At 45.8% G+C, this 13,216-nt stretch overlaps 2 protein-coding genes and 1 long non-coding RNA gene across 6 annotated transcripts in view; 1 reads left to right on the top strand and 2 right to left on the bottom strand.

The window, feature by feature from the left end:
• Positions 1 to 13,216, bottom strand: part of HHAT (hedgehog acyltransferase) — a 516,536-nt gene that overhangs the window by 58,528 nt on the left and 444,792 nt on the right. The gene's annotated exons all lie outside the window — the stretch shown is intronic.
• The window catches only part of KCNH1 (potassium voltage-gated channel subfamily H member 1), a 417,868-nt gene that overhangs the window by 323,414 nt on the left and 81,238 nt on the right, over positions 1 to 13,216 (top strand). For all 4 annotated transcript variants that reach the window (XM_082464235.1, XM_082464234.1, XM_082464237.1 and 1 more), the window contains one exon: positions 2,088 to 2,284. In XM_082464235.1, coding sequence (XP_082320361.1) covers positions 2,088 to 2,284 — 197 coding nt within the window. The remainder of the gene's footprint in view (positions 1 to 2,087; positions 2,285 to 13,216) is intronic.
• LOC309662044 overlaps positions 5,110 to 13,216 on the bottom strand; it is a 32,725-nt gene continuing 24,618 nt past the window's right edge. Inside the window, exon 2 of the long non-coding RNA XR_014264464.1 lies at positions 5,110 to 12,195. This is a non-coding gene — a long non-coding RNA (uncharacterized lncRNA). The remainder of the gene's footprint in view (positions 12,196 to 13,216) is intronic.

Here is a 13,216-nt window from a genome sequence, read left to right as displayed (position 1 = left end):
TTGGGTCCAAGAGGGAGCATCCTGAGAGTAAGTGTTCCAAGAGACACACGCAGAAGCTACAAGGCTTCTTATGACCCTGCCTGAAAATCCTGGAACATCATTTCTGCCACATTCTATTGGTGAAGGCAAGAGACTAAAGTGAGTTCAGATTCGAGGAAAGAGAATTAGGCTTTGCCTCTTGAAGTAAGTTGCAGTATATGTGTAGGGTCCATTTTTTTTTTTTTTTTACTATTTACCATACTGCATGTCAGAAAAAGAGCATTCTCTAGGAGAATAGGATTACATAATTATGAAAGGCATGAGAGGCATTGCAGAGCAGTAAAGAGGGGTTATAGAATGCTCCATATGTATGAATGAATTGGCCAGCCTTTTTGGTGAGGACTCCGTGCTAGGGAGCACACACTGAATGAACCTCTCTCCGTGGAAGCCAGGTGGTATCCCATTGAGAGAAACATTACCATCTGCTGGCCCCTGCCCTACATTAGCCCACTCATATAACAGATGGCTGAAAAACACCTGGTAAGGGAATTTAAATAGCACAGTTTTAAAGGCATATTTACCTAAATGCTACCCCAAGCATGTATCCTACTCATATTGAGTTGGTGAAACCATCTTCATAAATTAGAACTACACATTATTTCACAAACACATAGAGTAATGTGTCCAGTACACTTGCTTTTCAGCTCACGTCATGGAGGTGCTTAGAGAGGGCTGTACCCGTGGAGTACCTTATGTACTTAGAGTGGACACTTTTTGGTGTTTGAGAAAAAGTCAAGTTCTGTCCAGAAGCTTAAAACTCTAATTGCCTCCTTAGCCTGAATTAGGAAACCAGTTGCCCTGTAAATCACACTGAGTCGCGGGTACCTGGGTTCTAGCTGCAGAGTGTGGCTGATCTGGAAGCATGGGCTGACAAGTCCCTTGAGAGTTGTTAGATTGGTTTTCACCCTTGTTGCATTGTTTCCTTCCCCCCACCACACCACACCCCCCAAATACTCCTCTCTGGCTCCCTGGGGATTCAAATTTGTGTTTATCTGTGCTGAAAATTTAAAAGCAAGAGAAACAACATTTCAAGCTATTTATAACCAGAGGCTGTGCCAGGAATGAATTAAGCTTTGAATTAGACATATGTTAAAACATTGGTCTCTGGGAAAGGTAGGAAGAATATCCCTAGGTGTGATCTTGGCAGATATAACAGATATTTAGAGGAGATTGATAGAAGTTTGACCCAGAATATGGCTATGTGAGATGAGTACTCTATTGACTTATTAAATATATTGTTAAATATAGTCTTGTGGAATACTAGGTATAGAGGATCCTGGAGATGCCACTTATATAGGGCCCATCTTTTTATACTTTTTATACTTTTATACAGGAGGGCATTTGGCAAGGGGAGGAACATGGAAGGAGGTATGGGAGAGAGGGTGAGGAATGAGGCACCACACAAACATAAACCTCAGGGCAATGGACAGAGTGTGAGAGAAGAGGAACTCCACTCTTGCCTGACTCCTTCCCTGTAGGTCATCCTAAACGGGGGAGACACCCCCTGTTCTTCAGCTTCTGACGAAGAGTCCACACCCTCCCCATCGCAGACTAGTGTGCGCCTCTCAGTCCCACTAACGTAGACCCACAATTCGCCTTCCTTCCTCACTGCTCTTTTGCCGGCAGATATTGTGAGAACTCCTACTGTGTGCCAGACACTGTGTGTTAGTGGACAGATGAGACACAGGAATGCTCATGTTGGGAGACAGACAAAAAACAAGTAAATAATATAATTGCCGACTATGATTGATGCTTCAGAAAACCGTGGGTGATAAAGAATAACATGGGGTTCCCATTTTGGATAGGGTGTTCAGGAGGTCACAAAGGAACCGAAAGTTATTGGTTGAACTTTGACATATATCCTATGGTATTTTAAAGTTTTTTAAATTGCATGTTGCTAAGGTCCAAATTAAAACCATTTTTGCCTTTTCTGAGCCCAAGCCATGGAATGCCAAATGGACAGCAACTCTGGGAGACAGTGGGAAGCCAGCCCCGATGGCCAGACACCTCCTACTGATACTTTCCTCATCACCGTTTTCTCTCCTCAGGGAAGGGAGACGTGTTTGGAGACGTGTTCTGGAAGGAAGCCACCCTTGCCCAGTCCTGTGCCAATGTCAGGGCCTTGACCTACTGTGACCTGCATGTGATCAAGCGGGACGCCCTGCAGAAAGTGCTGGAATTCTACACAGCCTTCTCCCACTCCTTCTCCCGGAACCTCATTCTCACCTACAACTTGAGGAAGAGGGTGAGCTGGCAGTTTCAGTTTCTTTTCTACCAAGAGCAGTCTCTGTACACTTAGGATAACCATGTGGGCCAGGAAAGTCCTTTTGCTGTTTATTTAAATGGAGCAATTGGTTCTGTAGAGGTTCTGTTTGTTGCTTGCTCTTCGGAGCTTTTGCTATGAAATGAGAGAGAAAAGGATGTTGCTAGAGTAAAAGATGGATTGATTTTGGTGCAGAAGGGATTTGTTCATGAGTGTGTCTGAGGGCTTTTCCTCAGTAAAATCCTGACCTTCTAGCATTTTGAAAAGATGAGTAAAAAATGAGGTTGTTAGTCAATAAAATGGCTGAGTGGGACCACTTAATTAATATAAACTGAATTCTCCCTGGCGACTAGGACCCACTAAATGGTGTGAGGCTATTAGCCAGCTGGTAATAATAATTTTTTTAAAAGATATGAAAATGATTCAGTTGAGTCCAGAAAATAAGAAAGAGATGGAATCGGATTGCCTAGAGAATATTTTGTATACAACTATCAATTTAACGGACTGAGAAATGATTTGTAGTTTTAAGAACCAGAAGATTTCTCATCTGAGCTTGTTTCTTTCACCCTCAAATCATCAGAATTGCTCCGTCTCTCTCTGCGAGGATTAAAATATGTCTTGTACTCTTGAGGTTTTCATGGCTGATTTTCTTGCATTTCATTTATGTCCTTTAGTTAAGAAGTAGCTCTCAACCTATAGACATCATCTGGGAGGATTGTCATAGGAATCTTTTCAGAAATGACCTCACGATCTGCCCCACCCCCCAAACTGTTCCTCTTCTCGTGGTCCCTGTCTCTATTAACATTGTCTGTCTCGCCTCGGGGTTCCAGGTTAGAAACACTGCCGTCAACACTGATGCTTCTTCCCCGTCTCCCACGCCTCAGTTTACTCATCAGATCCTGCTGGTTCCACCGATGCTCTCAAACCTGAGTCCACACTTTGCATCCCCCCTCAGGGCTCTTCCTGAGCTCTTGGACCACGGCGCCCCTGATACAGAGTCTCCCCCTGTCCTGAAGCAAGCAATAGGCTCCAAACACATCCTCCTTCCCTGTGTCTCTCCTCAATGCGGTGTTTCCTCCTTGGCCACTTATGTGACCTTAAAGACTAATGGGATGACGTTACTCCCCACCGTAAAGACTTTTTGCCCCCACCCTAACTACAGGATAATGTCTGCAAACTTCAGCAGGGCTTATGTGGTTTTTCACATCTGGCCCAAACTTAACCCCCGAGCTCCAACCCCAGCACTCTTCCCACGCCCACCACGCCCACCAGGAGAATGGCCCACACAGCTCTGCAGACATGCCACACCCTTTCAGAACACTGTGTCTCTGTATGGGCTTCCTGACCTGGAATTCTTTTCTCTTCTTCCGTGTGTGACAAATTCCTGTTAACCCTTAAGAGTCTGCTGAAATGTTTATTTGTTCATCAAATCCAGTACATGCCAACTGAACCAGACTAGATGTGTAAAACTGAGTAAAACTCAGTTCCCTAGCTTCAGGAAGCTCGAGTCTAATGGAGACAATCCACACGGGAAGGCTAAGTGTGGTACACGATGCTAAGTACAATGTGTGTGATTTGTACAAGGTGTTTGTTACGGGATCATAAAGGAGAAGGGCAGATAAAGGGGGAGTCAGGGAGGAAGTATCGGTGGGGGTGGTGATACCTGAGCTGAGTCTTAAAGGATCAGTTTGCCAGACAAAGAGGAGGGTTGCACTTGGAGGAGCAGCTTGAGTAAAGGCACAGAGAAAGGAAACAGCCTTTTGTCTTCCAAGTTTTTTGTACAAAGTTCCAAACGCCTGTCATTGGGTTACCCCAACAATGTGCTTCTACGTATTTTACATTCCTTGAATTGCACTGCCTTGTGAGTCCCTGCTCAGAGACCTGGGAGGGCAAGGGCTTGGTATCCCCAGTGCCTAACCCAGCACGGGGAATTATAAAAACATCCGGGGATGGCATGGAGAAAGAGAGGGGATCTCTGGGCCTCAGAATCCACATCATAAGATGTGAGGTTGTGGCCAGATGATTGATGATTTTTATGGTTCTGTGATTGGAAAGCTGGTCGTTTAAATTCCAGTGGGGAATGGGTAGTGGGGGAGAAATGTGCATTCATAGTTCTTCCTTGTTTATCTGCGAACATGGAACGCTTGCTGGTGATAGTTTTAGCCAAGTGGATTCTCTTAAAGTCTATTTTTTGATGGATTCCTTCTTTTTATGAAAGCAAGTTGATTATGATCAGCTTTCAGTGTTGCTGATAATATAGGTTGGAAAAAATGCACAGTTTGGGTTATTTGGAGGACTAATCATCTTGGAAAAATTGTGGATCAAGTAAATCTGTCTTAGAAAAACAAGGACGACAACAAAAACAACAACGTGTCAGCGGTCAGATTGTTTTTGTAAGTGCAGAATGATTGACAGCTCTGCAGAAGAGAAGACTCGGGGACCACGTTTCTGAAGGGCTGTGTGGAGGAGCATTTGGCATAGTCTGTGTGGCCACAAGGTGCAGAGGTGGAACCAAAGCTGTAGACAGTATAAGAAAGACCTCGGAAAAGATCGGAGCTGCCCATTGAATTCAATAGGTATCTGGTTTCTTGTCCTGGAGGTATTTAGGCATCCCCTGGAGACCCCTCAGAGACACTGTGGAGGGGACTTAGCCATCCAATGGAGAGTCAGATCAGTTGATCTTCAAATGTCCTTCCAATCTCAAGTGCCTATGAGTCTGATGTGGATCCGAGAGAATTTTAGTGAGATCCTTTACATAAAGAGAAAAAAAAAAAGAGGCATTTTGGTATATTCATTGTAGTCTCTCATTTTGTCCTTCTGCGAATTAATGCCTAGTTACATAGGGCATAGAAGATGAGAACATTACATGCATGAATCATTCTTGTAGCTATTTTTTTCTGGCCAAATGAAGTGTATTCTTGCGGCTGTTTCTATCTCGGCAAAATCGAGTGTGTTATTTGCAAAGATTCCTGAGAACGCAGTGCCTTTGACATCTGTCTGGGGAGTCGTTCGGTCCTGTAGATGTCCTCCAGTGCACAGCGAGAACTCTGTGCTGGAAGGGGCCTCAATGTACATCCACTCTCTCCTCCATTTCACCACCACCCTCATTTCACAAATATGACATTTTATAGAAAGGTCATAGTGAAGAAAGAACCGGAGCCAGAAATGACTCACTGACCAGGCCTCCTCCTGCTTCTCACAGCTTCATGGCTGACCCTGGCCTCTGTATTCCAAGTCTCACCCCCTTATCCCTGAACCCATGTGTATGGGCACCACCCAGCCCTTGGCACTGCTCTTGGGACCCAGCTCATGGAGGACCTGTTACCTTCCTCCAAAGACACCTGAGGTCACAGGCAAGGATGAAGGAGGCAGAACCTGAAGGCCAATCGAGCATTTTGACCTTTGGTTTTCCTTGTCTGTGGGCTCTGAGCCAGATGAGACTTCAGTCTGCATCCTGCTCTGCCACTTAGTGCCTCTGCAAGCTCTAAATGCTTCCCCATCTGTAAAATGGGGCTGATGGAAAGGTCTACTTGTAAGATCATTATGAGGATTAAATAAGATAATATTTGCAAAGCTCCTACACACAGGTTCTAGAACATAGTATGTGCTCAATTAAACTGTGAGTTGTTATTATTTTGTTTCATCCACTTGACACTCCCTTCTTTCTTATCTTAGGCTCCTGCCTTTGTGTATACAGGGTACTCGCTCTGCAGAATGGCAGGGCACTTACTCTGCAGAATGTTCTGTGGGGTGGATGTTATCCCAGGGTTCTCTGCACCTCTTGCAGCAAAGGAGGGGCCAGCTGCTCTGGCCTCACTGTCCCTTTAGCTCCTGTCAGTGGCGAGGTCGGCGCACACCCACTCTTTTGGCTAGTTCCATTCTAGGTGGGAAAAATGAGGTTGTTCTGACCTGTTAGGTCAGGTACCAGGGCATCAGTATTTTGCCAAGAGGAAAGCACGGCATCCTCCTCTCTTCTGAGGAGGTGGCATGTAGTTCATGAAAAAAAGGGGAAGTGGGACCTTCCTCATCTCAGACCCTCGGCTTCCTAGGATGTCAGGCTCTCCGGGCATTTTCCTACAGGCAATCAGAGCTTTGTGCACTATTAATAGTAACATTATTACCAACTCCAGATACGTCACAATGTCAGTATATGTTTTATGTCAGCTTATTAAATCCTCAGAACAACCTCATGACATTACAGTACCAACCCCACTTCTCAGAAGTATAAACTAGGACCCCATGGAGAAGGGAATCACTTTTCCAAGGCCACCCAGCTCCTAAGGGGTAGATTCCAAACCGGCACCTGCCCCCACCTTCCTGATAAGCAGCATTGCATCCTGTGGTTAAGTGTGGCTCTCAGCTTTTCCCATGTTGGCATTCTTCAGCTTCTGCTTTCTCCCAGTCTGTTGACTTTTCAGGGGTGGCACAGATTGTCTCCAAAATATCTCCAATGGCCTTTGCTATCCTTCAGGACACTTGGAGGATACTTTATTGTACAGTAAATCCCAGTCATATCCCAGGTTGCGAGACATGAGAGGTCTTCCCGTCAAAGTGACAGCCACGCCATTGGTGGGTGTGCTGGGGAGGCATGGCCCAGCAGGTCAGCTTGGCCGTGATGTTAGTGACTTACTAAAAAGAGCACCCGCTTTGGAGTTAAGGACCTGGTTTTGAACCCTGGTGTGGCTCCTGACTAGCTGTGTGCCCTTGTGCAAGTTACTGAACTGTTCTAAGCCTCAGTTTCCTCATCTGTGAAAAGGGTCTAATAAAAGTCCCTCCTAACTAGGTTTATTGAGAAGATCATATGCATTAAAACAAAAAAAGTTGACATAGTGCCTATAGGAACCACTCGCTACATATTTATTCCCTCTCTTCCCTGCCACCCATCCTCACCTTCCACCTTCAGTCCGGGAGGTTCTGAGTTCATGCTTTGCCCCTCTTTGTTTATAACCAGACCCTTTCTTGAATCAGTGTTTCGCCTGGGCTCTACTCTCCTTACGACCGGGGAAGAGGTCTCACTTCCCAGGTGCTGGCTAGGAGACTGGTTCTCCTGCTCATTGTTAGGACAGTAGAGGAAGCGCACCTCAATTAAATGATGTATTGCAGACAAGCAGTTAGGTAATTAGCAGCAGTCAGTGCATGGGATAATTGGCATGTAGGTAATTAGTAGGGTGGAGCTCATTCTCTGTGTAGGGCGCTTTATTTTTAAAGCCAGTATTTTTATGTTTCTAAGTATGTTTTGCATCGTATTTGCATATAGTAATTTGTTCCAGGATGGATTTTTCTTATCTTGATAAGGCCCCAACGTAGTGAGTTTGGGAGGGAGTTGGGACTGTAGTTACTGGTGGTTTCAAAGCACCAGTTTTCTAAAACTGAGGTTGCCGTAGTGAATTGTCTTGAATACTATATGTACATTTCTAGCCCACTTTAACAAAAGGGCATTTTATTCTGGTGAAGAGGAGGTCAAAGCATTGGAGGCTTGGAGAGAGCTCTGTGTATAAGTGGCATTGGAAAGCCTTTCAGTTTTCTCCCTGAACAAATTCTTCTGGAAGGTTGGTAAGATGGAAAGAAAACACCACAGAGCCAGGTGCTTAGAAATACATCCCCTTCCTCACTGAAGAACTAAGTTTTCAAAATGATCTCTACACAGCCCATATTTTCCTTGTCATTCTTCCACAGTGAGGGCTTCTGTAGAATTAAAATCATCTATTAAACTGTCAAGCTATAAAGATTATTTTAAAATCAGGGTGTTGGAATTAAGGGTGGGAAGGGGACACATGATGTGAGTGATAAGACCATAATTCTTTCAGGACAACAAAATACAAACCAAAGCCAAGTCCTTTTTTCATCAAGAGGATCAGAAGTGATGTTAGGGACCTGGGAGGCCTTCCATGGATTTTCGGGGATCCTCCCTAGTACCCCAAAAAGCATATAGCAGAACCCCATCATGATCCCGGGGGTGGGAGATAATGAAAGGGCTCCATGCTTCATTATGTATAACTCTGCTTAAACTGCAGGTGGTCAGGCTATATCCAGCCATTTCCAAGGTAGCAATAAAGTTCTGCAATAAGAATAGGCTTTAAAGGAAGATCTTCACATCTGGGCTCAGCCACTTGTTAGCTGGGGAGGTGTGGGCAGCAGGCGGGGGGGAATTTGAACAAGTACAACTATTGCTCTTCTGTGGATTCATCCTGTCTACCCCACTGGGTAGCTGTGGAAGGGTGATCAAGTGCCAGGCACAGTGCCTTACAGGTAGTAGGTACACAGCTGGGTTAGTTCTCTTCCATTATCGGTAGGAATGGAGGCAGCAGAGCAAAGAAGGAGAGCAGGGGCTGTAATAGTTTGGCTCATAGAATAATCATATGGAGGCAAGTCAAGAATACTTGAAATACTTCAAATCCTGGCTCTCCTTTTAGTGACCTTGGGCCAGTTACCTAACCTCTCTGGGCCCCAATTCACTCATTGATAATATAGGAGTGGTAATAGTACCTTAGAAAGGTGCTTTGACGAAGCAAGTTCTCAATGTATGTGTTGCTATCGTTATTGTTATTGATGAGCTTAGCTTTTCTGGGAATTCAGAGACCCTGTCAGGTGCTACAAGTTTTAAAAGGGGAGTAGGGGCTAAACTGTAACACCTGGAAATCTCCCAGACAGATGATTCCAAGACCTGTGCCTGGACCCCGCAAGTAGCACCAGAGGACCAGGTGATTCATCAGGGAGGTTTGGTAAAGAATGGTGCTGTTGGACTCATCATCACAGATCCGATTTCCTCCTGGGACAGAATAGATGGAGGGACTGGAAGAGCCCAACATGGAAGCAGTGGTGAGGGAGGGACGCTGTAATTTATCTGAACTCTTATCATCCTTGACGTCCTGGGACACAGTGTGTTTACCACAAGTTAGAAAGGATCCGGTGTACCTTAGAGGACCGCCACGCCAATGCAGTCCTTTGGAGAGTGATGTACCTTCCTAATATTTTCTTAGAAGTGTGTGGTTGACTCATAATAAATAGGGTGGTGCTAATAAGTCTCAGACCATGGGCTCAGTCCCCAGGTGAGCAGGTTGGCGTCCCGAAGTCTCAGATGTTTAGCCCAACATTTCTCACATTTATTTGGCCCCTGAACACGTTTTTGAATTATACCAATAAGTATCTATTATCTATTTTAATATACTTCATAGCATCCATCAGAGCTAGTGTTTTGCAGAACATCTTTGGGAAACAGGAACTAGATGATCTTTAATGTCTCTTCTGGCTCAAATGGTCAGTGACCTGTAGAATGGACAGGTGTTGTCCGTGAAACATCAAGAAGCCAATGGGAGTGGCAGAGGGAGTGTCCCTCACTGGGTCCTCGGTAAATCCCCAGCAGAGGTTGCTGGCGGAGTCTCCCTGCTTCCTGAACAGCCTCCTGAACTCAGCTTTCCCTCACCTCCCCATAAGCGCTCAGTAGCCCATCGTTTTCTAGAGGGCAGCCAGCCTTACGTTATCCAAGAGCATCTGGCTGCACATGTGCTAATAGAAGGCTTCTGAGACATGTTTTCTCCCTGGCCTCGAAGGCCCTCCTTGCAAGTTACTTTCCAGTTATTTTATTGGCTCAGTCAGATTTCATGTTCCTACCTCATCTGCCATGTGTCTGAGCTTCCTTGTTCCTATTTAAATGCTCTTCCTACTCTTAAAAGTTTTCTCTTTGGCTATGAGCTCATTCTTATGAATTTTGCCAGTGAGTCATGGAGGTTTTTATTCCAGCCCCTACTGTTAGGAAGTGGAAAGTCAGGATTTGAACCTAGGCTGCCTGTCATAATGATAACTACCTTCTGAGATATTAGAATAAAGGAATCAAATGTTAGTTCAACCCCTCCAAGGGAGCTTGGGATGCCGGCATCAGGAGCTCACACGCAAATCTATCCCAGCCCAGATGCCCATGCATATGGTTTCTAGTATAATGTGTGTCACGGAGCTACCCAGTTTTGGTGCTTCTCACTGCAAACTTTGTTGGGTGTAATTTACTTGTTACCAGTGTCGCTTAATGGTCTTGTCCTGCCCTTACTTAACTTAAACTTCTAGAGTAAATCCACAGTCATGCCAGGACTCCATATAGCTTCTCTTCAGTCTCTCTGGTATAGGTGAGGCCCTGTGTCCTTTTGATCCAATAAGCACTGGTAGCTCTCGCTATACTTCCCATTAACTCTGTGTGTCTTTCTTGCTATATAGAAGCTCCTTGAGGGCTGAGCCTTGTCTGCCAGACTCGCCTCCGTCGTGATCAATTCTCTTAGAGCTTAGTACAAAGTAAGCATTCAATAGTTGAATGAATGAATGAGTGAATGAATGAATGGACTCACCGACCAACCAACAAACCAACAAATGAACATACAAGTCCATCAACTTATTGGCCATGTGCCTTTCTCTTGTTATTGCTATAGATTTTTGAAGCCTTGACTGTAAGATGGTATCTGTAGAAACACCTCTCCTTTCTCCCTCCTAATCTTTGCCCATATATCCCACACCATCCCTTTTCCATTTTTTCTTCCCCAGGCCCTGGGTATAGAGATCTCTCAGCCTCTGTAGGTACCACTGATGCCAGCATAAAATAATAACAATCACCCTCATATACTGTTTCCCAGCCAAGTACACGCTAAAACCTTTATATGCATTATTATCTCATTTCTGTGCAGAGCAACCTGAGGCCCAATTAGGTTAAATAATTTGCCCCAGATCCAGTAAGCTAATTGGAGCTAGAATTTGAGCCCAGATCTGGCAATCACCAAGACTGTACTCTTGCTTTTGTGCCCCTCCTCTAATGTGGACCCCATGTCCCAGATCCAGGGATAGCAGCCCTGGTCCCTGTGCCCTCAGTTCCCCTGAGGAGCCCGTCAGCCACACAGGGCTTTGGAGGCTGCAGCACGCCCTGCCTGTCTCCTGTGTAATTCCATTAGAGAGCTGTGGCCTAAGGGCATCTGGGCCTCCTGGAAGGCACCCCAGGGCTAGATGACTGATGGCATTTGAATGTTTGCTGTTTGTTCAGAGAAGGGGGAGGGAGATCCAGGTGAGTCACATAATCTAACGATGGAGTAGAAACCAGAAAATCGGAGGCAGAGTGATCCTCCTGACAAGTTCTCTTTGGCACTCAGCTCTGGCACCATGGAGGTAGCATAAAATCCTTGTGATGGTCTGTGGCAGTAATATCCAGAGCTGCAGTTTGTCCCAGACCATTATGAAAGGCCAGAGGAATGACCTTCAGCTCTCAATTGGGTGGCCAGCTGGGCTGGAGATTTGCAGCTGGGCAGGCTGAAGAGTCACGCTGGGGCCCGGAACACAGCCAGGGCTGGGGAAAGGCCTTAACGTCAGAGTGGGCACATGAGAACCATGAGTCTAAGCCCTTTCTAGCCCAGGAGTAGTTAGCAAAGGCTTTGAGGGGGTAACTTTGAGCTGGATCTTGATGGAGGGGAGGTGGGAATTTACCTGACTGGGAGAGAAATCCAGTCCTATGGGGGTACACTTGTGTCTTATGGAAGGCAACTCTATGCCCCATGGAGGGTATGCCCCATGCCTGATGCCAAAAACTCAGCCTCTCTGCACTGGTGCTGAATCAAATCTCAGAGACAGAGTTTTGGGTGAAGTAGAAAAGAAGAGCTTTATAGCTTTGCCAGGCAAAGGGGGCACAGCGGGCTTGTGCCCTGAAAATTTGTTTGTCCCAACCCGGGAGGATCTGGTGAGGAGTTTTATAGATGGTTCAAGGGTGGGGTTGCGGATAAGATCAGAGTATGTGTAGGGCCTGCACTCCTTTAATCTGGCCTCAGGTAATCTCTTGATGAGCTTCTCTGATCCTTTTAATCTGGCCTCAGTTGGTCTTCTCTGGAATGAAGAATGCTGACATCTTCCATTTGTTGGGGGTTTTAGTTCTGTAGAAGAGCTCGAAGATATTGTTATGTGTATCCCTTGAGGGAGAACCAGGACCCTGCCCCAAGGCTGCGCTATTGTTTCTTGACTGCTCCCCCCTTGTCTCTGCATCCCCTCCCTTCCCTGATTAGCAACTGTTCGAATCTGCCCTTTGGGACTCAGGGAAGGTCATGGAGGCTGGAGTCTATTCCCTACAAACAAGAAATGGGGGACACAGAAGGGCTTCCTTGCCCAGGAGCCCCACAGGGTCCTGCTTGGTTTCATGCCTCATGGTGGACAGCACATAGAGATGTCTGGTTAAATGGCTGATACTTAATCAGGAACGTGTCTTTGCATGGATGACGGGAAAATAGTGAATCTAATCAGTAAGAATCCGAGAAGAGAGGACCTGCTGAGGGAACCACTAGCCAGTCTCCTTACCCCTCAATTTTTTTTTCTTTTTTCTTTCTTTTTTTCTAAAACCCCACCTGGTTTTACCTATGAAGAGGTTGCTTGAAGACTTCAAAAGGGCATTTGTCCCAGACTTACAGGCTTGGGGTCTAGAGACCCCAAGGAGAAGTGGGCTAGGATATGATGCTCTCCGGGGGCCAGAGTGAGCTTGCTATCTCTTCTGTACCCAGCAGTGTTGTAGGGACCCAGCAGCTCCTCAAACCTTTTTACTTTCCAGGCTTTTACATCCACCTGACTGTCCCTGGGCTGCCTGTAATAGCAAGAGCCTGCGTATTTTCCAGAACAGATTTAATTTTTAAGAAGCCCCTTGCTACAGGCAGCATGCAAGGATGGTGCCTTTTTCCTTGGAGATCAATTTGCAGACAGCTCCTGTGTTCTGCTGCATTTCCCAGCACACTCCTCGCAAGTGCTTAAACCAGACATGAAATAGCTTCTGGTTCACAGAGTATGAATTTTTAAAAGAGGGTACTTGTTTGTATTATCGCAGGGAAAAATCCTGCACTCCTCCAGCTGGAGCACGTCATACATTTGGCGCCTCCTGTTGGTGAGGTGTGATAATGCATCTAACCGTGT

The sequence above is a fragment of the Balaenoptera physalus genome (genome assembly GCF_965194825.1).
Source record: "Balaenoptera physalus genome assembly, chromosome: 1".
NCBI lineage: Eukaryota > Metazoa > Chordata > Mammalia > Artiodactyla > Balaenopteridae > Balaenoptera > Balaenoptera physalus.
This window is presented reverse-complemented; position numbering and strand designations above follow the sequence as displayed.